Source organism: Mobula hypostoma, chromosome 16, assembly GCF_963921235.1.
Source record: "Mobula hypostoma chromosome 16, sMobHyp1.1, whole genome shotgun sequence".
NCBI lineage: Eukaryota > Metazoa > Chordata > Chondrichthyes > Myliobatiformes > Myliobatidae > Mobula > Mobula hypostoma.
This window is the reverse complement of record NC_086112.1, coordinates 66,737,390-66,762,892: the sequence shown is the minus strand read 5'-3', so window position 1 is coordinate 66,762,892 and position 25,503 is coordinate 66,737,390. Positions and strand designations below refer to the sequence as shown.

General features: G+C 42.8%; 1 protein-coding gene across 2 annotated transcripts in view; it reads left to right on the top strand.

Annotated features, from left to right (window-relative positions):
• fbxo10 (F-box protein 10) overlaps window positions 1-25,503 on the top strand; it is a 131,412-nt gene that overhangs the window by 8,583 nt on the left and 97,326 nt on the right. For both annotated transcript variants that reach the window (XM_063069225.1, XM_063069224.1), the window contains exon 2: window positions 13,140-13,730. In XM_063069225.1, the coding sequence (XP_062925295.1) occupies window positions 13,146-13,730 (585 nt within the window). In that variant the 5' untranslated portion in view covers window positions 13,140-13,145. The remainder of the gene's footprint in view (window positions 1-13,139; window positions 13,731-25,503) is intronic.

Below are 25,503 nucleotides of genomic sequence, written 5' to 3'. Positions count from 1 at the left end.
TTCTGGGCTATTTTTTTACATTGACGACATGTAATTGTTCAGCAAAATGATCTAGAATATCTGTTTTCAAAGTCTGAAATATGTATTTGCCACAGTATTCTACCCTGAGATTTATTTTCTTGCAGGCATTCACAGCAGAAGAGAGAAATACAATATAATCAATGAAAAACTAGTTTTGCATGTAGGATGAACATTTCTAGCTGCATCTCACTGCTGCTCAGGGTATCTCAGAATCTCGTCTGTATATTGTGACATGTAATATGGTAATTATATAATAAATTCACTTTTATGGTGACATATATACTTGGATAGGTAATTTACTTTGAACTTTTTTTAAACTCCTCTCATACTGTGCATTGTTAACTAGTAGTAGAAGAGTTGCCATTATGTTGCTAATACACGTTGATAAAGCCCAGGTTATGCCCTTTAAATTCCCACCATGAGGTCTGTTCCCTTGTCGGCATTTACATTGCAATTATTTGAGACTGAACCTGTCCATTCAGGTTTGCTGCATACTATATGTGCTGTAGATGTGCTTCTGACTAGGTAGCACTAAAACCTGTGAAGTTCTCTGGATCTCGGATCTATATCTGAGGGTTGTAAAATACACTTGAGTGGCCACTTTTTTAGGTCCACCGGTACATTAATGCAAGTATCCAATCAGCAAATCATGTGGCAGAAACTCAGTGCAGACATGGTGACAGTAGTGAAATGGTTAGCACGACACAATTAGATCTCGGGGCGTCTGAGTTCGGAGTTCAGTTCCGACACTGTCTGTAAGGAGTCTCTGTACATCCTCCCAGGTGCTGTGGTTTCCTCTCTCAGTCCAAAAATGTACCGTGTAGATTAATTGGTCATTGTAAATTGTCTGGTGATTAGGTTATGGTGAATTGGGGTTGCTGTGTGTCCTGACTCCACGCTGTATCACTAAATAAAATAAAATAAAACTATAAATAAAGATGTTCAGTTGTTGTTCTGACCGGGATGGGGAAGAAATGCTGCCAAAGTGACTGGCTGTGGAATTGGTGTCAGGTATCTCAGAAACTGCTGGGATTTTCACATACACAACAGTCTCTCGAGTTTACAGAAAATGGTGCAAAAAACAAAAAAAAATCATCTAGTGGGTGGCAGTTCTGATGGGCAAATAAGGGGTCAGAGGAGAATGGCCAGACTGGTTCAAGCTGACAAGAAGCAACAGTATCTCAATAATCACGTGTTACAACAGTGGTGTGCAGAAGAGCATCTCTGAACACACAACGTGAATCAGAATGGCTACAGATCTGAATTCCGCTATCTCCACCTTCCTTTCAAATTGTTCCGATCACCAACTGCTGCAGTTGACGACATTCTACATGGAGCAACTGGAGCAGGCGATTGAAGAGGGTGTGGAGGGACTTGCGCCATGTTAACAGGCAAGGATCAATTCCCTGGACGAGCGTATCAGTAAGTGAAAAAGATACCAATTGAAAGCAGATTCTTCAACAGACTGTCTGAACAGATGGAAGGGAACAGGTCTGTGTGGTAAACAAGGCAGACCAGGGCTGCAGCCACGCTGAGCCTTTATTTGGCAGATACAAGATGTGACCGGAGTCTAACTATCTGAACACATGCACTTTTAGTTGGGTTAGGATACAGTCAATGATTGAAAGGTTATTCGTGATTTTTACACGTGATCAGTCTGCAAATGGACAGAAAAAGGCTTTATATTACTCTGTTCAACTTCCCAACGTTTCTATTGCTTGACCTCAGCGACTGTGCAACAGTGTTGCCTTGAAGACTCCCGGGATCCCACAATCTGATTGTGTTCATTCTCCACCCATCTCTGAGGTCTGCCTTCACCCATCATGGGATGCCACAGAATCATTTGAACGGACAGTACTTGAGTAGTATCTCTAGTTTGACCAACTGAATCTCTTTCATTTGATCAAATATCCAATCATGCCTCATGGTTCAGTAACCTTCTGTTCCATGTGACAGCTCCATTTTGCGTCTGTAATTACCACAGCATGTAATGTTAACACTGAGAATTGCAAAAATTAGAATCATTGAAAGTATTCCAAACATCCATAGATAACACAGGCACATTCACCTGTTGCCACCCAAACTGAATATAAACTGTACCAGGCCATAACATTTTCCATGAGACAGCTGACAGTTTCATTCCAAAATTCCTTCTCTGTATTATTAACAGTTGGCTTTCGTCTCACACACATGCACAAAAGTCCTGTGATTGCTGCCTGCTCTTCACTGTCAGTTCCTATCTGTAGACTGACACTGGACTCTCACGGTTCCTGGCAGTGAATTGTTAAGCTTTTCACCAGGAATTTACCTCTGGAAAAATCGGCAGTGACCCTATTACAGTCCGACCTAGTCATAGTAGTTGATCTCCATAGTACAGCAACAGGCTTTTCGTCCAGTCTAGTGCACATTGACCTAATATCCTGCTTAGCCCCACTGACCTGCACCCAGTCTGGAAATGTCATACCGCTCCCATCCAAGTACTTTTCCAAATTGCCTTTAAATTTTGAAATCGAATGCACACCAACCACTTCCGATGGCAGCACATTCCAAACTGTCACCAACCTCTGAGCGAGGAAATACTCCCTCATATTCCCTTTCACCTTTCATCTTTAACCTATGACTCCTAATTCTATTTCCACCGAACCTGAGTAGTTGTTGCAAGGGGCATTGGTAGCAGACCCAAACGCAAGACACAGGCACTGAAAGTACTAGGAACTGGTCTATGTCTATTAAGGATGCTAGGTAAACCAAGGAACGAGGACAAAATGATGACACGAAGGAAGACGAAGAGAAACAAACCAGAAAACCTAGACTTTGGCTAGGGACTTGAACTGGACATGGAACTCAGGTCTTGGCAGGGACTGGGTACCTGGGTCTAGACCTAGTTCTTGACAAGAACACGGACATGGCTTAGAATTGACTCGGACTTGGCTTGGACGTGACCCGGATGTGACTTGGACTTGACTGGGCTCGGCTCCTGGACTTGACTGGGCTCGGCTCCTGGACTTGACTGGGCTCGGCTCCTGGACTTGACTGGGCTCGGCTCCTGGACTTGACTGGGCTCGGCTCCTGGACTTGACTGGCTTCGGCTCCTGGACTTGACTGGGCTCGGCTCCTGGAATTGAATTGACGTAACGCACCAAGGTTTAAAAAGAGGAATTTTCAGCGGTTCTTGTTTCAGTCAAAGCAAGCAGCTGAGAAGAAGGGAGTGAAGAAATCGGGTACAAAAAGTCTGTGGAAAGCGGCCAGTGAGTGAGTGGGCCAGTGAAGGAGTGGAGCTTCAACGAGAAGAGGCGGAATACAATCTTGCTTGCAGTTAGTCCTTACAATGCCTCCTGAGACGGTGATGTGCCTCTCATGTGAGATATGGCAGTCTTGGGGGAGCGCCCCGCTGCCGCAGAGTCACACCTGCCAGAAGTGCATATGGCTGGGCGATCTGGAAGACCATGAAAGGAATCTGGAGCAGCAACTGGATGACCCTCGACTCATAAGGGAGAATGAGGCAGTCATAGATGAGAACTACAGGGAGGTAGTCACACCTAGGCTGTCGGAAGCAGGTCATTGGGTGACAGTCAGAGGTGGGAAAGTGAAGGTGAGCAGACAGGTAGTGCAGAGCACCCCTGTAGCCATTCCCCTGAATAATAAGTTTACCGTCCTGGATACTGTTGGCAGGGACGACCGACCAGGTGTGAGCCACGGTGGCAGGGCCTCCGGCATTGAGTCTGACCTGGTGGTGCAGAAAGGTGGGACGGAGAAGAAGAGAGCTGTTGTCATTGGAGACTCTATAGTCAGGAGAGCAGACAGGAGATTTCGTGAACATGAGAAGATTGTTGCCTCCTGGGTGCCAGGGTCCGGGATGTCTTTGACCAGGTGCACGACATCCTGGTACGAGAGGGAAAGCAACCAGAAGTCGTGATACATGTTGGTACCAACGACATAGGCAGGAAGAGGGATGAGGTCCTGAAGTGTGAGTATCAGGAACTAGGCAGAAGGCTGAAGAACAGGACCTCAAGGGTGGAGTTCTCAGGATTGCTGCCAGTGCTACATGACAGTGATGGTAAGAATTGGAGGAGATGGCAGTTGAATGAGTGGCTGAGGAGTTGGTGCAGGGAGCAGGGTTTTAGATTTTTGGATCATCGGGGTCTCTTCTGGGGAAGGTGGGTCCAGTACAGATTGGATGGGTTGCACCTGAACTCGAGGGGGAGCAATATCCTTGCAGGTAGGTTTGCTAGCATGGTTTGGGAGGGTTTAAACTAATTTGCAAGGGGGATGAGACCCAGAGCGATAGAGCAGTGAAAGAAGTGCATGGAGTAAAGCCAGATCTAACATACAGAGAGGCTTTGAGGAAAGAGAAGCAGAGTAAATGGTGTAAAGGCAGTAAGGTAGAGGGGCTGAACTGTGTGTACCTCAATGCAAGAAGCATCAGGAACAAAAGTGATGATTTGAGAGCTTGGATACATACATGGAATTATGATGTAGTGGCCATTACAGAGACTTGGCTGGCACCAGGGCAGGAATGGATTCTCAATATTCCTGGATTTCAGTGCTTTAAAAGGGATAGAGAGGGCGGAAAAAGGGGAGGAAGGGTGGCATTACTGGTCAGGGATACTATTTACAGCTACAGAAAGTGTGGGTAATGTAGCAGGATCCTCTTTTGAGTCAATATGGGTGGAAGTCAGGAACAGGAAGGGAGCAGTTACTGTATTGGGGGTTTTCTATAGGCCCCCTGGTAGCAGCAGAGATACAGAGGAGCAGATTGGGAGGCAGATTTTGGAAAGGTGCAAAAATAACAGGGTTGTTATCATGGGTGACTTTAACTTCCCTAATATTGATTGACACCTGATTAGTTCCAAGGGTTTAGATGGGGCAGAGTTTGTTAAGTGTGTCCAGGACGGATTCCTGTCACAGTATGTGGACAGGCCGACTAGGGGGAATGCCATACTAGATCTAGTACTAGGTAATGAACTGGGTCAGGTCACAGATCTCTCAGTGGGTGAGCACCTGGGAGACAGTGACCACCATTCCCTGGCCTTTAACATTATCATGGAAAAGGATAGAATCAGAGAGGACAGGAAAATTTTCAATTGGGGAAGGGCAAATTATGAGGCTATAAGGCTAGAACTTGCAGGTGTGAATTGGGATGATGTTTTTGCAAGGAAATGTACTATGGACATGTGGTCGATGTTTAGAGATCTCTTGCAGGATATTAGGGATAAATTTGTCCCGGTGAGGAAGATAAAGAATGGTAGGGTGAAGGAACCATGGGTGACAAGTGAGGTGGAAAATCTATTCAGGTGGAAGAAGGCAGCATACATGAGGTTTAGGAAGCAAAGATCAGATGGGTCTATTGAGGAATATAGGGAAGCCAGAAAGGAGCTTAAGAAGGGGATGAGAAAAGCAAGAAGGGGGCATGAGAAGGCCTTGGCGAGTAGGGTAAAGGAAAACCCCAAGGCATTCTTCAATTATGTGAAGAAAAAAAGGATGACAGGAGTGAAGGTAGGACCAATTAGTGATAAAGGTGGGAAGATGTGCCTGGAGGCTGTGGAAGTGAGCGAGGTCCTCAATGAATTCTTCTTTTTGGTATTCCCCATGAGAGGGAACTTGATGATGGTGAGGACAATATGAGTGAGGTTGATGTTCTGGAGCATGTTGATATTAAGTAAGAGGAGGTGTTGGAGTTGTTAAAATACATTAGGACGGATAAGTCCCCGGGGCCTGACGGAATATTCTCCAGGCTGCTCCACGAGGTGAGAGAAGAGATTGCTGAGCTTCTGGCTAGGATCTTTATGTCCTCGTTGTCCTCGGGAATGGTACCGGAGGATTGGAGGGAGGCGAATGTTGTCCCCTTGTTCAAAAACAGTAGTAGGCATAGTCTGGGTAATTATAGACCAGTGAGCCTTATGTCTGTGGTGGGAAAGCTGTTGGAAAAGATTCTTAGAGATAGGATCTTTAGGCATTTAGAGAATCGTGGTCTGATCAGGGACAGTCAGCATGGCTTTGTGAAGGGCAGATCGTGTCTAACAAGCCTGATAGAGTTCTTTGAGGAGATGACCAGGCATATAGATGAGGGTAGTGCAGTGGATGTGATCTATATGGATTTTAGTAAGGCATTTGACAAGGTTCCACACGGTAGGCTTATTCAGAAAGTCAGAAGGCATGGGATCCAGGTAAGTTTAGCCAGGTGGATTCAGAATTGGCTTGCCTGCAGAAGGCAGAGGGTCATGGTGGAGGGAGTACATTCAGATTGGATAATTGTGACTAGTGGTGTCCCACAAGGATCTGTTCTGGGACCTCTACCTGTTGTGATTTTTATTAACAACCTGACGACACAGAGGTTAGTGGTGTTGTAGATAGTGTAGAGGATTGTCAAAGATTGCAGAGAGACATTGATAGGATGCAGAAGTGGGTGGAGAAGTGGCAGATGGAGTTCAACCCGGAGAAGTGTGAGGTGGTACACTTTGGAAGGACAAACTCCAAGGCAGTGTACAAAGTAAATGACAGGGTACTTGGTAGTGTGGAGGAGCAGAGGGATCTGAGGGTACATGTCCACAGGTCCCTGAAAGTTGCCTCACAGGTGGATAGGGTAGTTAAAGCTTATGGGGTGTTAGCTTTCATAAGTCGAGGGATAGAGTTTAAGAATCACGAGGTAATGATGCAACTCTATAAAGCTCTGGTTAGGCCACACTTGGAGTACTGTGTCCAGTTCTGGTCGCCTCACTATAGGAAGGATGTGGAAGCATTGGAAAGGGTACAGAGGAGACTTATCAGGATGCTGCCTGGTTTAGAGAGTATGCATTATGATCAGAGATTAAGGGAGCTAGGGCTTTATTCTTTGGAGAGAAGGAGGATGAGAGGAGACATGATAGAGGTATACAAGATAATAAGAGGAATAGATAGAGTGGATAGCCAGTGCCTCTTCCCCAGGGCACCACTGTTCAATACAAGAGGACATGGCTTTAAGGTAAGGGGTGGGAATTTCAAGGGGGATATTAGAGGAAGGATTTTTACTCAGAGAGTGGTTGGTGCATGGAATGCACTGCCTGAGTCAGTGGTGGAGGCAGATACACTAGTGAAGTTTAAGAGACTTCTGGACAGGTATATGGAGGAATTTAAGGTTGGGGGCTTATATGGGAGGCAGGGCTTGCGGGTCGGCACAACATTGTGGGCCGAAGGGCCTGTACTGTGCTGTACTATTCTATGTCGAACCTTGAAGAGGACGGGCTACAGCAGCAGAAGACCACGAACATACACTCAATGGCCACTTTATTAGGTACAGGAGGTAACTCAAAGTAGCCACTGAGTGTAGATTCATTGATTGCTGCAGGAGTGTAGAAAAAGCTCAAAAATATTATTAAGGATGTGGTAACAGGACATTTAGAAAATCATCATTAAGTAGTGTGTGTGGGGGGGGTGGAAGTTATGGGAAGTGTATAGAGATTGAAAAGCAATAGTTTTTGAGGGTGCATTTATTGGGCAGGTAGGGAGGAACCATGGAATATTGCATACCTGAACTTTGAGAATGTTTTTGATAAGGTCCTACACAAAAAAGTGGTTACACAAATCCAAAGGTCATGAGATTGAGAATAAGGTCTTGTGGTCAATAGAGGATTGGATCAAACTTTTTAACCAAAGTAAATAATTGGGTCATTTTCAAGTTTTTGGCTGTTCATTGCAGAAGTAAACAACAATGAGTACAGGGGCCTGGGTTACCCACAGTCTTCAACTGAAAGGAAAAGGTAGCATGCTTCCAAATGTGATTTGAAAGTAATATTTGAGGAAAATGTAAAGGGTATAAAATATAGGAAGACAGGTTAAAAGAGAGGAATGGATTACGGATGGTGTACAATGAGGGGAAATGTGAGATTCATTTTGGTAGGAAGAATGAAAAACAGAATTTAAATATTTAGGAACTAATAAATATTGGTCTATTGAGTGATTTGGGTGTACTGGTATATAAAGTATGTAAAGTTAAAATGTAGATGCATCAAGAAGTTTGCAGCAAATCACTGGTTTAATCAGAGCGTGAAAAGCGTTGCTGCCACATACGGAGTCTTAGCAAGACCACATCTGAAAAGTATGTTCTGTTTTAGTGTCTATTTCAAAGGAAGATTCGCCAAATACCAGGTTTTTCTCAATGAGGAATGATTGAAAAGTGGCTGCTTTACAAATGAACGGTGAAGTGCATAGAATTCTTAAACTGCTTGATAGTTAACAATATTCACAGAGAAGCTGTTGCCTTAAGGGGAAAGCCAAAAACTGGAGCATACGTTTCCCTTTTTTCTCTAACCCCAAGGGCTGTGGATGCTTAATTCTTAAATATATCCAAAGGTAAGTTTAATAAATGCTAGGACATTTAAAGAATCAGATTATGACGATTGGGTGGAAAAGTGAAGTTGAGCTCACAAATTGACAATAACATTAAATAGTGACTAAGCCAGCAGTAATGTGAATTAGTATTTTTGGTTTTGTTATCTGTGCAAAACCCAAGGTTGATTCTTTCACCCTTGAACATCACTTGACACCACCTGCCTCATCTTGTTACCAAAACTTTCATCCATTCCTTCAATACCTTTATAAGATTAAGATTGGCTGACACTCCAGGCTAACCTTAATCCTCCATGCAGTAATTAGGAACTCGATAAAAATTCTGCTGCTTCTGTTGCATTAAGTTCTATTCAGCCACTACCAGTTGTGCTTACTGATAAATGCACTGGCTCCTGGTTAAGCAACACTTTCACTTAAAATTCTGATCCTTTTTTCTTTAGCCTCCTGCCTCATCGTGTCTTTTTCTCTGCAACCTCTCCTAGGCCTGCAAAGCTCTGTGTTCTCTGCACTCCTCCATCACCATTTCTAGATCCCAGTACATGTCCTGTTAAAATTGCTCTGCTATTGACAGCCGTGCCCAGGCTAACGATGTTTGAAATGACCATTTCTATCTGTCCACCCCGTCCAGTCTTGTGAAAGCATATTTTCCAGGAATGATGGCGGGGGAGGGGAAAATCACAAGTTCTCTGACGTAATTCCCAAATGAACAATCCAGGCTATCTTTAACCACTTTTGTTAAGTTGCTGTTGAATAGTTTGCCCTTTTATATAATGCCTTTTGGGACCCATTAAAGGTTTTCTGTACTGCAAGGATCTTATCAGGCTATTTACAAGATGGTAAATATCAAGATAGTTTTTGTATTTTTATACTCTTCCTGCTCCTACTTTAGGTGGAAGGTTAGATGAACAGCCAGTTGTCCTCTCAACCAGTAAAACAGTATGCATTTTGCAAGGCTTTTAACTGACATGATAGGAAGTTTACAAGTACAGTTTGTTGCAGAAATATTTGCAAACTTGACACCAAAGAGTAAGAAAGATTCAGAAGTTTTGCGAAGTGATTTAACCGAGATGTACAGTAAGAAAGTCAAAGCTTGAGGCCAGGAACCTGATGGTAGGGCTGCAATTGGTGGCATGAAAGGAATTGCAGATGCTTATTAAGCTTGAATTGGAAGAATTTTCAGTTGATATAGGTCAAATATGATGGCAGAGTATAGTATTAATGGTAAGATTCTTGGCAGTGTGGAGGATCAGAGGGATCTTGGGGTCTAAGTCCATAGGACACTCAAAGCTGCTACGCAGGTTGACTTTGTGGTTAAGAAATCATACGGTGCATTGGCCTTCATCAATCATGGGATTGAGTTTAAGAGCCGAGAGGTAATGTTGCAGCTATATAAGACCCTGGTCAGACCCCACTTAGAGTACTGTGCTCAATTCGGTCGTCTCACTACAGGAAGGATGTGGAAACCATAGAAAGGGTGCAGAGGAGATTTACAGGGGTGTTGCCTAGATTGGGGAGCATGCCTTATGAGAATAGGTTGAGTGAACTTGGCCTTTTCTCCTTGGAGTGACGGAGGATGAGAGGTGACTTGATAGAGGTGTACAAGATAATGAGAGGCATTGATCGTGTGGATAGTCAGAGGCTTTCCCCCAGGGCTGAAATGGTTAACATGAGAGGGCACAGTTTTAAGGTGCTTGGAAGTAGGTGCAGACGAGATGTCAGGGGTAAGTTTTTTTTTATGCAGAGAGTGGTGAGTGCGTGGAATGGGCTGCCAGCTTCGGTGATGAAGGCAGAAACGATAGGGTCTTTTAAGAGACTCCTGGATGGCTACATGGAGCTTAGCAAAATAGAGGGCTATGGGTAAAGCCTAGGTAGTTCTAAGGTAAGGACATGTTCGGCACAACCTTGTGGGCTGAAGTGCCTGTATTGTGCTATAGGTTTTCTATGTTTCTATGTATGCTTGGTGAGTTTACAGAAATCGGGAGGTGTGAAACCAGAGAGAAATTTGAACAGATGTTGACTGCTTTAAGTTTTAGTTATTACTGAAGTAAGTATTCTCGTAAATGAGCATTATTGGGGAAGATGGGCAGAAGGCTGGTGGGGTGATGTCATTGTGTGAAATCTTAAAGTTCTTTTTGGTTGGGTCCATTAAAACGATCGTGTCTGTAATAAATAGTGATCCAATGATAGATCGTAGGAACCTAGGATGTTGCAGGAAGGAAATGGATAATGAAGCTTTTGTAGGTAATGATGTGGCCGTACTGGATAGATAACAATGGAAAAGTTAAAGGAGGTATGGATAATGTGTTTATTAGGTTGCTGATAAATATGGAGGAGTTGTTATTGCTCAAATCATATGTCAGATTAAGTTTCCATAAAAGTAATTTTTGCTGAGGCTGTGAAAAGCACTGTGTAATTCTTTCTGGTGTGGAGTGGTTTGTGTTAAAGTAAGTGCTGTCTAAAAAGAATTTTTTTTTGTAAACCATTTCTGTTGCTCTGGAGCCCAGACTACTAGTTTATGCCTCTTAATCACTTTGTGACCCATCAGTTCATGAATTGATCATTGAATTGGAAATGAGTGAGCAATTCTTCAGGTTTCTATCAGTCAGCTGTTGCCTGGACACTGGTATCAAGTGAAGCAGACTATATATTTGACACTGAGGCAAAAGTGTGAGTTCTCCTTGCAGGCCCATGTATTATACCAACCCAAGTTAAATTACTTTGGTAATGAATTTGATTACAGGCAAGATTCTGATCAAATACTGAAATTCTTCTGACATTGAACGCAGCAGGCCAGGCAGCATCTCTAGGAAGAGGTGCAGTCGACATTTTGGGCCGAGACCCTTCGTCAGGACTAACTGAAAGAAGAGTTAGTAAGAGATTTGAAAGTGGGAGGGGGAGGGGGAGATCCAAAATGATAGGAGAAGACAGGAGGGGGAGGGATGGAGCCAAGAGCTGGACAGGTGATTGGCAAAAGGGATATGAGAGGATCATGGGACAGGAGGCCTAGGGAGAAAGAAAGGGCGGGGGGGAGGGGACCCAGAGGGAGAAAAAGGAGAGAGAGAAAAAAAAAAATAAATAATAATAATAAGTAAGTAAATAATGGATGGGGTCCAAGGGGGAGGTGGGGCATTAATGGAAGTTAGAGAAGTCAAAGTTCATGCCATCAGGTTGGAGGCTACCCAGATGGAATATAAGGTGTTCTTCCTCCAACCTGAGTGTGGCTTCATCTTTACAGTAGAGGAGGCTGTGGATCCCCTACTATTATCCAAGGGGTCCATGAACCCCAGGTTGGGAACTCCTGGTCAGTCTAGATCAGAAATAACATCCCTCCTCGGTGACAATTGACATAGCTGCACCTCAAGGATACATGCTTAGCCCTGAGCTGATCTCTCTCTGTACTCGTGACTGTCTGGCTATACACAGCACAAACACCATCAATAAATTCGCTGATGACACTACTGTTCTTGGCAGAATGTCAGATGGTTACGAGGGTGTGTACAAGAGTGAGATTGATCAGCTGGATAAGTGATGTTACAAAAACAACCTTCCACTCAATGTCAGTAAGACCAAGGAGCTGGTTGAGGACTTGAAGAAGGGGAAATTGGGAGAATGCACACCAGTCCTCATCAAAGGGTCTACAGTGGGAAGGGTGAGTAGCTTTAAGTACCTGGGTGTCAGCATCTCTGAAGATCAATCCTGGACCCAACATACTGATAATATGAATAAGGCATACCAGTGGCTATATTTCATTAGGAGTTTGAAATGATTTGGTATGTCACCAAAGACTAGTAAATTTCTACAACTGTACCGTGGAGAACATTTTGACTGGTTGCACATTACTCATGGACTAACAAATGCACAGGATTGGGGAAAAAACTGCAGAGGATTGTAAACTCAGCCAAGTCCATCATGGGCACCAGCCCACCTACCATCCAGGACATCTTCAATAGACAATGTCTCAATGTCCATAATTAAGGACCCTCCCCATCCTGGACATGCTCTCTCCTCGTTACCACCATCAGGAAGGAGCTATGGGAGCCTGATAGCCCCTCTGCCATGAGATTTCGGAACACGTGAACACTACCTCACTTTTTGCTCTCTGTTTGCACTATTCTTTTTTATATATTTCTTATAGCTCATAGTAATTCTTTATGCATTGCACTGTATTGCTGCTGCAAAACAACAAATTTCATGACATATGCCAGTGATAATAAACCTGATTCTGATTAAAGGAAATGAAGACTCAGTTTATATCAACTGGAGTTCAAAAAAGTGAGTGTGATTTTGAGGGGCCTTGTATGGGTAAGTATAGAGAGAATATTTCCTCTGTTGAAGAATATAGCACTTGGACTCACTGTTAAAAACATTTAAGACAGCTAAGGCAAAGTGTTTCCCCTGAGAACCATAAGTCATTGGCATTATTCAAATAGTAGTGGAAGCGGAGTTCTTGAATATTTTCAACCAAGTTAAATTCATAATTGGCAAGAGAATGAGTGGTTACCAGAGTTAGAAGAATCTTAGAGATAAGATTACCGTCAAATAAACCGTGATCATATTAAATGGTAGAATTAAGTTGAATGAACTAAGTAGTCTACCTTTACCCCTAATTTTCATATTTGTTAGAAATTTAAGTTGTCCAGCAGTTCACATCATGCTGAATTAAAATCTTGACTGCACTTCCGAGTGATTTATTGACATTAATGGCATTCTGAAAATAAAGACAGCAACTTGCACCAAAATATTTCTTCCTTCACAGATTTTAATCTTTGCCTAATATTTTCTTTAATTCATAGGTGACAATGGAGATCAGTGGTCTCCCACTGGAGCTGTGGCGCCTGATCCTTGCATATTTGCCTCTCCCAGATCTGGGTCGCTGCTGTGTGGTGTGCAGGGCTTGGTACGAACTGGTAATCAGTCTGGATAATACTCGATGGAGGCAGCTGTGTCTTGGATGCAATGATTGCAAACACCCAAACTGGCCAAATCAACCTGACGTTGAACCACATTCTTGGAGGGAAGCATTTAGGCAACATCACTTAGCTTCTAAAATTTGGACCAAAAATGCCCAGGATGTGGAATCTTCTAACTGTTTGCATTTATTTCGGCGGAAGAAGGATAGAAAAACTATTTTTGTTGGTCCAACAAGTGAGCATCTGAACCTCAGGAGTGCCTTGTCTGTTGCCAACGTGTATGATAAGATTCTTGTTTGCCCTGGTGTCTATGAAGAGCAGAATGAGGTGATTTTAAAGGTCCCTGTAGAAATAATTGGACTTGGAAAGCTAGGGGATGTGGCACTCCTTGTGAGCTTTGATCAACACTGTCCAACAGCACGGTTGTGCAATTTGGTCCTCATGCCTGCGTGGTTCACACCTGTTGTGTACAAGGTGAGCACTTATTCTAAAATGCTTAGCAGGAATGTGGGAAAATTCTAGATGAAAAATTGCCAAGTTGCATCAGGTACCTCACTTTCTATAGTTGCATGATACAGTAAAAATAGTTGATCCAGACAGATGAAGAAAAATATCAAGGTGTTGGAACTTCAGAAATCATAGGTTTTCTTGCCATGACCTGTGTTTCAGATGTTTGATTTGTCATGGATTAAGCAAGGTTTATGTATCTGTTATAAAAATAACCCTTTCACCTCATAAAAACATGTCTTAAAGACTCAATTAATCCTGGGGTACTTTGTGACGCTGTGTCCAATTTCCATAGTCTGTGTAATGCAATGCAGTTCACTCTCCCATGGCCAGTCAAAAGTGATTGATAAAGGTAGAGAACAATAGGAATTCTGCAGATGCTGGAAATTCAAGCAACACACATAAAAGTTGCTGGTGAACGCAGCAGGCCAGGCAGCATCAATAGGAAAAGGTGCAGTCAACGTTTCAGGCCGAGACCCTTCGTCAGGACTAACTGAAGGAAGAGTGAGTAAGGGATTTGAAAGTTGGAGGGGGAGGGGGAGATCTAAAATGATAGGAGAAGACAGGAGGGGGAGGGATGGAGCCAAGAGCTGGACAGGTGATAGGCAAAAGGGATAGGAGAGGATCATGGGACAGGAGGTCCGGGAAGAAAGACAAGGAGGGTGGGGGAAGAGACCCAGAGGATGGGCAAGGGGTATATTCAGAGGGACAGAGGGAGAAAAAGGAGAGTGAGAGAAAGAATGTGTGTATAAAAGTAAGTAACAGATGGGGTACGAGGGGGAGGTGGGGCAATGGCGGAAGTTGATGTTCATGCCATCAGGTTGGAGGCTACGCAGACAGAATATAAGGTGTTGTTCCTCCAACCTGAGTGTGGCTTCATCTTTACAGTAGAGGAGGCCGTGGATAGACATGTCAGAATGGGAATGGGATGTGGAATTAAAATGTGTGGCCACTGGGAGATCCTGCTTTCTCTGGCAGACAGAGTGTAGGTGTTCAGCAAAGCAGTCTCCCAGTCTGCGTCAGGTCTCGCCAATATATACAAGGCCACATCGGGAGCACCGGACGCAGTATATCACCCCAGAGGGAAAGATGTGCTTAGTGGTGGGGTCCCGTTGGAGGTGGTGGAAGTTACAGAGAATAATATGTTGGACCCAGAGGCTGGTGGGGTGGTAGGCGAGGACCAGGGGAACCCTATTCCTAGTGGGGTGGCGGGAGGATGGAGTGAGAGCAGATGTACGTGAAATGGGGGAGATGCATTTAAGAGCAGAGTTGATAGTGGAGGAAGGGAAGCCCCTTTCTTTAAAAAAGGAAGACATCTCCCTCGTCCTAGAATGAAAAGCCTCATCCTGAGAGCAGATGCGGCAGAGACGGAGGAATTGCGAGAAGGGGATGGCGTTTTTGCAAGAGACAGGGTGAGAAGAAAAATAGTCCAGATAGCTGTGAGAGTCAGTAGGCTTATAGTAGACATCAGTGGATAAGCTGTCTCCAGAGACAGAAAGATCTATTTTTGGGGAGGGAGGTGTCGGAAATGGACCAGGTAAACTTGAGGGCAGGGTGAAAGTTGGAGGCAAAGTTAATAAAGTCAACGAGCTCTGCATGCGTGCAGGAAGCAGCGCCAATTCAGTCGTCGATGTAGTGAAGGAAAGGCGGGGGGACAGATACCAGAATAGGCACGGAACATAGATTGTTCTTTTGCATAGATTTTTCTTTATAGCCCACGGTCTGCTGTAATTACAGTTACAGGCAAGCTTGTTTTGATCAAACTGCAAGGAAGCCTGGTATAACATACACCAATAAGGGCACATTGGTGTGTTATCAATACATTTCTGATAACGAGGATCCGTCCCGCTACAAATTCCCATACTGCAGGTCTTGACTACACTTGGACACTGCCACGCACACTGCCCCCTCCGCTCCTTTCGCCATTGCGTGCAGGTGGAGGAGTTATAAGGCATGGGGGCTACGTGTTGCACTGGACTTGCCCTTGAGCATAGATAACAATTCTGTCTCTTCATTATCCCTGCTGTATAATTTGCCCATTGGTACCACATGTTCTGGTACCATGGTACGGAGGTAACCATTGTGCTCCTCTTACTCCTTTCTCTCAGGTTTTGTGGGATCCTAACAGTCCCATGCCATATCTACCAAATTAATGGTCTCCAAATCTGCACAAGGGTATCTGAGTGTATCATCCCGGGGGGCGGGACTGGTCGCCCCCAAGTCGTCCCCATTATCTGAAAGAGTACTACCATCCATAACCCCATCCTTAGGGTCTTCGGGCCTGTCCTCAGGACCAAAAATTTCCCTTATTACTTGGTCAAGTTCCTGCGGGTCAGTGTCAGCTTCTTGTTGCTCTTGTCTGTCCCCTACTGTTTGTTCCTCTTCACCACTTACCTCGGGTGACCCACCTGACTGTACCTGCGGGACTGCTCTAGTGCAGTGATTGAGATGATACCAGGTGGCGCGTCCTTCCACTTGAACTGCAGTGGGTGATGCTTTGGTTACTGTAAAGGGCCCTTCCCTTCTGGGTTTGTTCCACTTTCTTCGAACGCTCACACGTAGAGCTGATTGCCTGGCTTCATTGGTCCTTCCCCTCGATCGATCTCTGGCTCTTTCTGTTTTTCCTGTGCATAAATAGACTTATGTATCGTAGTTAATTACCGCATGTATTGTTTTAATTCTAATTCCAGTTGTTCCAAACTAGGCCCTTTATATGGTCCTCTCTACTGGGGCACTGGCACGGGCCTTCCGGTTAGCATTTCATGTGGTGTTAGACACGTCATCCGATTAGTCTGCATGTGGTAACTCATTAATGCTAACGGTAGTACATCGACCCAGTTGAGTTTAGTATCTGCACAGATTTTGTTTAGTTTGGTTTTTAAGGTCCCGTTAATTCTTTCCACCATACCCTACGACTGAGGGTGATAACACACATCCAAATCTTTGCTTTATTCTCAGTGCTTGCAGTATTAACTTGACCACTTTTTGGATGAGAGCTGAACCATTGTCTGAGCTAATTTCTGTTGGTATCCCAAACCTTGGGATCACTTCGTTTGTCAGGAATTTCACCACTGTTCCTGCCCCTTGATCTTTCGAGGGTACTGCCTCTACCCATCTGCTGAATCTGTCAATTACCACCAACATGTATCTTTTTCCTCTTACTGTTTTTATCATGTCTACATAGTCAATCACTAGGAGTTTAAATGGCCCTTCAGGTACGGGTATATGACCTATTGGGGTTGTAATTCCTTTCTGAACATTATTCTGCGTGCATACCTCACACCGTGACAATACGTGGTCTACTGAAGCCTGTAAAGAAGGCGACCAAAATCCATCCTTTTTTATTTTCCTTATTACTTCCCCCCTTGCACAATGATCCATCCCATGTGCTTCTGAAATCAGGATAGTCAGTAAAGGGGTGGGAGCTACCAGTAGGCCATCTTCCGTGGTCCATAGGCCTTCTGGGTTCTGCTTGGCCCCCGTTCGTCTCCACAGTGTTTGTTCTGCCAAAGTTGCCTTTCCCTGTATTTCAATTAGGTCCTCTACCATAGGTTCCGGCTCTAGACTTACCTGGGGTGCAATAACAGCGAATGTACACCCAGACGCTTTTCTGGCTGCTTCATCTGCAGCTTGATTTCCCTTTGTTACTGCATCGTTTCCTTTTTTATGTGCCTGGCATTTTACTATAGCCAGTGCTTTAGGTTTCATCAGTGCTTTTATTAGATCTAAAATCTGCTGACAGTGCTGTATGGGATCTCCATTGCTCTTTTTAAAACCTCTCTGTTTCCACACTGCCCCAAACAAATGACACACTCCATGAGCATATGCTGAATCTGTATAGATATCTGCTTTCTCTCCTTCCATCATTTCACACACTGCTGTCAAAGCTCTGATTTTCGCTAGCTGGGCGGAGCACGGTTGGGGACATGCCTCTATTCTGATGACCTTGAAGTCTGCCTGATCCTGTTGCACGACTGAGAACCCTGCGTGATTCCCATCGTGATCCCTGTAACAAGAGCCATCTACGAACAGGACCTTTTTATCTTCGTCCTCTAATGGTTCTGATCGTAAATCTGCTCTCAATTTAGTGAATGTCATTGTTTTCCCTACACAATCATGGGGTTCTCTTTCATACCCTAAAGGGACATAATCGGCTGTATTACTGGTGGTGCATCTCTGTGTAGTTATATCTGGAAATGTCAGTAGCATCTGATATGCTGCTATCCTGGCTGGTGTCAACACAAATTTCCCTCTTTCTAGTAATTCTGCTACCTTGTGGTGTGTGTACAGAATCACAGGATAGCCCATGGTTACGAATGATGCCTTTTCATATGCATAGTATAGTGCCGCCAATCCCTGGTAACAAGGTGGGTACCCCTGAGCCACCTCATCCAGTTTCACACTGTAGTATGCTATTGGTTGATTTGCTTTACCTGTGCCAGTCTCCTGCACTAGAACTGCTGCGGCATAACCTTCCTGTCGGTTGGATACGTACAGATGAAAGGCCTTCTCGTAGTCAGGCAAAACTAATGCTGGGGCTCACTGCAATTCCTGCTTTATAGTATTGAAAGCTGCTTCTGCCTCCTCATTCCACTGTAGATTACTCCTCAAGCTTGCATGTCCTGCTTCCTTCATTAGTTTCCTTAGTGGCGTTACAATTTCAGCATATTCCCCAATCCAATCTGAACTATATCCTGTCAGTCCCAGAAACGTCATCATCTGTCTCACTGTCTGGGGCTTGGAAGCTTTAGTTATAGCCTCAATTTGATCCGGCGCTATCGCCTTCACTCCCTTTTTTTTTTAAATTTTATTTTTATTTGGATAAGGAATTCACAAATATCATGTACTTTTTTCACACATATAACCTTTTCCTTTTTTTTAATATGTATAAAACTACAATTATTTATACATTCTTAAGTACACATTGAGATGATATAAAAGGAAAATAAACACTTAAATAGATAATTATGTACTGTGGTAAATCTAACCAATTAGGCTAAGTAATTGTATTAGTTGTTAAGAAAAATGGTAATAATAGTTTCCATATAACGCTTCTGGACCATTTCCACTGGTCCAAAATGTTGTATATAAGCCTATGTAACAACCATTGTAGGTGTTTATATCCTAATTGTTCATGCTTGCTCCTGCCCACAGACATAATTATCCAATCCCTATGTACTTATTTACTTAATTTTTTCATTTTTTTTATCCCTTTCGCAAATCTTTCCCTTTACTTGTGTTAATTCTCTATTTTCCAAAAGAAAACAAAAAAAAACATTTAGACTAGGGGTGCTTACGTTAGCAATATTACTGTGTTGATGAGAAGAGCAGTATAAATCATTAGGAGAGTCATCTAAAGTCTGCTCACATTGGGGTTATATATTCAATCCATTTATTCCAGATTTGATAAAATTTCTCTTTTTGAATTCTCAGGGAGTAAGTCAACTTTTCCATTTAAAATATTTCCAAGATAGTTTCATACCAATCTTCTAATGTAGGTGGTATTGGATTTAACCATTTTCTAGTGATTGATTTCTTACTTGCCGCTAAGAAGGCCTGCAGCAACTTTATATCTTCCTTCTGTTCAAGAAACAATACATGCCCCAGAGCGTCTCAGAGTTCAGAGGTATCTGGGACCTAAGTACCTTAACTAATGTTCTATGAATACCTTCCCAATATAGACTTAATTTAGGGCAATCCCAGAAAATATGAAAATGATTTGCCTCCTTGGAGCCACACCTTCTCCAACACATCACATTTGTATCTTTATATTTTTCCTGATATGGGGTCTTGAAGTATCTTATAATGTTTTTCCAACAGTGTTCTCTCCAAGTCAAAGAATTAGTTGAGGACCATTGAAAGCTGCAGATTTTCCCCCAAGCCTCCTCTGAAAGTACCAACCCCGCTTCTTTCTCCCACTTCTCTTTAATATACAGTGTATTTACATTTTTAGCATAGGAGAGTGCATTATATAATCGAGAAACTGATTTACTAGGTATTGAACTGCAAGCCGAATTCAGAATCTTGAAAAATTCTAATTCTACTGTTGATAGGTCTGTATATCTACAACTCTGGTTAACATGGTTTCGTACTTGAAGGTACCTAAAAAAGTTATTATGTTCTAGGCCATGTTTGTCCTGCAGGATTTGGAAACTTTGTAATACTCTTATCTATAAATGAGAGGTAGGTTGTGAGACCTTTCTTTATCCATAGCTCAAATCTTTTATCTCCCCTGTTGGGAAGGAATTCGGTATCATATGCACACCATCTAAAGAGTTTTAACATGTTATTAATTCCACATGAATTAACCACCTTCTGCCATACTTTCAATGTAAGATTTATCCAACTGTTTTTAAGTTTTTCCAACTGGGCCATCAATCCTTTGTCAGCTATTGAGGCCTGTAGAGGAAAACTGTCAACTAATCCAAATTCTATTTCTTTCCATCTAGCCTTATATTCCCTATTACACCAATATAACAGAGGGGTTATCTGTGAGGCATAAAAATAATTTCTCAGGCAAGGAAGAACCATACCTCCTCCTTCCTTCCCTAACTGTAAGGTGTTATATCGAATTCTAGGTTTCTTTCCTTGCCAAATGAAGCAGGAAATCCATTTGTCCCATTCCCTGAATTGATTATCATCCACCTCCACCGGTAAAGTACAGAAAAGATACAATAACCGAGGAAGAATATTCATTTTTATAGTATTTATCCTTGAATTTAAACTTAAAAGGGGATAAGATTCTATCTATGCATATCTGCTTTTATCTCTAAGATTAATGGCCCATAATTTACCTGTGACAGTGTTGAAAGATCCTTCGGCAGGGTTATTCCTAAATATTTTAATGCTTTAGCTTCCCACTTAAGATCGTATGTATCCTGCAATTTTTTGGATGGTGTATAATTTAGGGACATAACCTGCGTTTTCTTTACATTTATTTTATAACCTATATTTTCCCAAAGTCATCCAACAGTGTAAACAATCCTATAAATGATTTTTCTGGTTCACTCAGATAGACCAAAACATCATCTGTGAATAACGCCACTTTCTGTTCAATCCCTGCCACCTTGATACCTTTTTACGATTTCGCTCTGTTATTAGTTGGGCAAGCGGTTCAATATATAGCACAAAAAGGAGAGGAGAAATTGGGCATCCCTGTCTAGTGCCTCTCTCTAAGATGAAGGAGTCAGAGAGGTCCCCATTTATCTTAATTCGGGCTGTAGGGCTGTCATATAGAGTCTGAATTACTTTAATAAACTTTTCTTGAAAGCCGAATCTTCCTAACACTCTGTATAGGAATGCCCAACTAACCGAATCAAAAGCTTTCTCAGCGTCCAATCCTACTACCATTGTCTGTCTCGTTCTTATTAACCTGTTCTAATATGCGCAGAGTTCTCCTTATGTTGTCCTGTGTTTGTCTTTGTTGAATAAATCCAGTCTGGTCTAAGTGGATTAGGCCAGGTAAAAGCTTTTCCAATCTGCGGGCTAATATAGATGTAAATAGTTTGTAATCTAAATTAAAAACACTAATTGGCCGATAATTGCCACATTCTAGTTTATCTTTACCCTCTTTAGGAACAACTGAAATAATTGCTTCTCTCCAGGAAGGTGGAGTTTCTCCTCTCTGCAAGATCCAATTAAAGGTGTTAAGTAGTAATGGGGCTAACTGTGTCTTCAGGGACTTGTACCACTGAGGTAAACCCATCAGAACCCAGGGACTTTCCAGCCTTTAACCTAGAGATGGCCACGTTCAGTTCTTTGACAGTTACTGGTTCTAATAAACTTTCATTTTGTAAATCTGTAAGTTTAGGTAGATCTAAAAAAATTCAATACACTGTCTATACAGGGCTCATTGGGGGCCCGGGGTTGGGAGTACAGCTCTCGATAATATGTTTCAAAACTCTCTTGAATTTTCCCTATTATACTTTCCACAAGCTTTGTCTTTGGATTCTTTATTTTATGAATTGTATTGTCTGCTTGTTGTTTTCGTAATTTATATGCTAATAATCTAGCTGATTTACCTCCTACTTCATAATTCTTTCATCTCAGGTAAAGAAAATTTCTTTGAGTTTCCAACGTATAAATATCGTCAATTTCACTTTGCAATTTCTTAATTTCCTGCTTTCGATTTGAATTACTTTTGTTGCTATCTACAACTTGAAGTTGTTTTAATTTTCCTTGAAGGTCTGCTAATTTTTGTGCATTGATTTTTTTCATGTGAGTGGTAATGGAAATAATTTTCCCTCTCAGTACAGCTTTCAATGTATCCCATAAGATCACTGGTGATGTTTCTCCCATGTCATTAAGGTCTAGATATTCTTTGATTTCTCCCCTTAATCTCTCCATTACTTCCGGGTTATTGAGTATATGTGAGTTTAGCCTCCATAGTGTTTTCCTCATTTTCCTTTCCAGGATTAGAGACATAGAGACTGGGCTATGATCCGACAGATCAATTGTTGCAATATTACAGTTTTTTATCCTGAGTCTATCTGTGTTAAAGATAAAGAAATAGTCTATCCTTGAATAGGCTGAATGAGGGAAAGAGTAATATGTATAATCTTTACTAGTAGGGTGTAATTCCCTCCAGACATCTATAATTCCCAACTCCTCCATCAATGAATTCACTTTCCAAGTCAGAGGTTTATTCTGAGTAACTATACTTGAAGAATCTAATATAGGATTTAATCTAATATTAAAATCCTCTCCACAAATTACTACCCCTTGAGAACTGACCATTAGGTCAAAAATGTGTCTATAAAATGACCATTCACAACCTGGAGGAGCATAAACATTCAGCAATGTTATTTCTGTACCTTCTATTCTTCCTGTGATTTTTACGAACCGACCTTCTTTGTCTTTAGTCTCTGAAATATGTTCATAATTAAGAGTACTTGATATTAAAGTAGCTACCCCTCTTTTGTGACTCAATTTATATGAATAAAATACATGCTTAAAGCCCATTCTTTTTAATTTTCCATGTTCAGATTGGCTCATATGTGTTTCCTGGAGGAAAGCTATTTGTGCCCTCTCTTTTTTCAATTTAGACATAATCTTATTTCTTTTAATTGGATTCAAAACCCCATTAACATTATAGGAAATTATTTTTACCAATTCAGTTTGCATTTTTCTCTCGTAGAAAAAAAACTCTCCTTTTCTAACCAAACAGTAAGCAATCCCTTCTCAACAGTAAACCAAGACATATAACCACACCCTAGACATTTTTGAACGTATAACATTTGAAAATTTTTCCCAGCTTCCCACAGTGAGGCCTGAGCACCGACCCGCCTCAGTTCAGAAGGCTAACCTCTATCTTCACCCTGTGTTAGAGGGCCCTCAGCAGTTTGAATAATCATAGAGAATTTTCTCCTATTTATGTCTCGACCAAATTGCTATCATTCAAGTTATTCCGCCTAGTTTATTTTCAGTTACCAGTTTTCATTTTACCTTTAAGTCCAATTTACTCTTTTCAGTCATTTCTCTTAATTAATCTGTGTTCTCTGTACATTCGCGTCTGAATATTTGCAGCTTTTCCTTGTAGTTTGACACTCTGGTTCGAGTGGAGCGTCCTCACCCCACTAACTGCCACGACCTCTGCCGAATCCTCTCCAGTAGCGACTCCGGTTGGGTGATAACTTTGATAGGTAGTTCGCGGTCCGCCAGGTCCAACGTTGCCTCCTCCACCAGAGCGCAAGTTTTTGTCCTTTCGTCGTAAAAGACTCTCAGCCGATCTGGATACAGGGTCTGGAATCTGATGTTATTTTCCTTCAGGACTCTCCGTGTTTCTGTATATTCCTTCCGTCTGGCAAGAATCCCTGGTGCGTAGTCGTGGTCTAAACTGATTTTACAGTTGTTCCACATGAAACCTCTCTTTTGCCATGCCCTTTTAAGCACCTCTTCCTTCGTTCTGTAACTGAGAAATCTGATCAGAATCGATCTGGGCTGGGCGCCTGCCGGAGGCTGTGGTGCCAACGCGCGGTGAGCCCTTTCTATCTGTAGGTCTTTTGCGGCCGGTATATCAAGGTTCTCTCTAAGCAGCTTCTCCACGAAGGGAATCATCAATCCGGGTTTACCTTCAGTTCCTTCGGGAACTCCGTAGATCCTCACATTTTCCCTTCTCGAGCGGCCTTCTTGATCTATTAGTTTCCACTGGAGCTGCTCTTGTAGCTTCAGTATTTCTGCTATCACTTCCTCGGCGTTTTGTAGCTTCTCTTCAATTCCAACAATCCTCGCTTCGGCTTCATCTATCTGCGAGTTAGTTTTTACTATTTCTCCTTTAATATCTTCCAGCTGTTTGCTGTTATCTTGTCGGAACTTGCGAATCTCTCCGAGAATCAAAGACAGAGTCACCGATTCCCCCTCATTATCTCCGTTCTGGCTTGCCGTGGGGGAGCTAGGCCCGTCGCCTTGCTGCATCTCTTTATGTTTATCAGCCTTCGGAGCGGACTTTTTAATTTTGTTCTTAGACATCCTTGCCCCTTTTATTAATATAGTTATGCAATATTAAGTATTTGTCTAAATTCGATTTTGGGGCAGTTTACCTTCCTTTTTGTCGAGAGACCTTTTCCTTACGCCGCCATTCCCTTGATGACCCGGAAGTCTTCACTCCCTTTTTCAGCTTTATTTCTACCGGACTGGCTGTTCTTATTCTCCCTACATCCGTATCATGTTGTGACCACAGAATAGATGGTAACCTGTCCAGCCTGTTATCTCTCTGCTGGCCTTCCTCCTTTCCCAATAACGTCAGGTGTGGTTGGGGAGTTACTTCGACCTCCTTTGTTGTTCCTACTATATCTATCTCTATTTTAAAATAGTTTTTGCCTCCCGATACCCACACCTGTGGCATAATTTTCCTCCACATGGCTACAGTTCCAGCGTGCTTTACTAAGGGTCCTAGGTCTTTAGACTGATGTCCCTCATTTACCAGCAGCGTTATGTGGGGCTCAGCTCCCAGTATCCTGTACCATTTCTCCAAGAAGGTATTCCACCTGACTTGCAGGGCTGCCCCTTGTCTCCCAATTATTATAGCTTCTCCTCTTAGGTGCCACCGGTTGCCTGCCTCCTTGTGCCATCTCTCCTCTAGCTCTTCATTCTGAGTTTCGTCAAAAATCACTGTGCAATGTAACTCGGATTTGGGCGCTACGGCCTGGGGCAATATAGCCTGCACGCCCTTTTTCCATTTTTCCCAGGTTTCCCAGATCTGATCTTCTATGTCTCCTATCCAAAAGACAGCTTTCTTGACTTCCCGCACTAGTAATTGAGCAATTACTCTTTCCACACTCAGCCCACTTCTGGTACATTCTAATTTTGATTCTAGTTTTAATAGGGCATCTCTGCCTAGCAAATTCATCAGAGTTCCTTTGGACACTCATATCGGCAAAACTATTCCTTTGCTGCCCATCCTTAATCTCACTGGAGCTGTACATTGTGTCAACTGTGTTTTTCCCCGAGAACCCTACAGTCTTGATAAATTTTCCTGACATGGGAAGGTGAAGGGCATACTGCGGCTGTACGCAAGTATACGTGGCTCCAGTGTCTATCATCATTGGTGTCAGCTGCCCTTCTAACACAACCTGAACAATGGATTCCTCTGCTGCCTCCCTTGTTATCACTGGGTAGTGTCCCTTCCCACCTGGGTTCTCTGGGCACCCCTAATGTCTTGCATAGGGGTTCACGGGTCCACTCGGCCCTGCGGGGACTGGTCCTTGGCTAGACTGTGATTCCCATCTCATTGGTGCCCGCT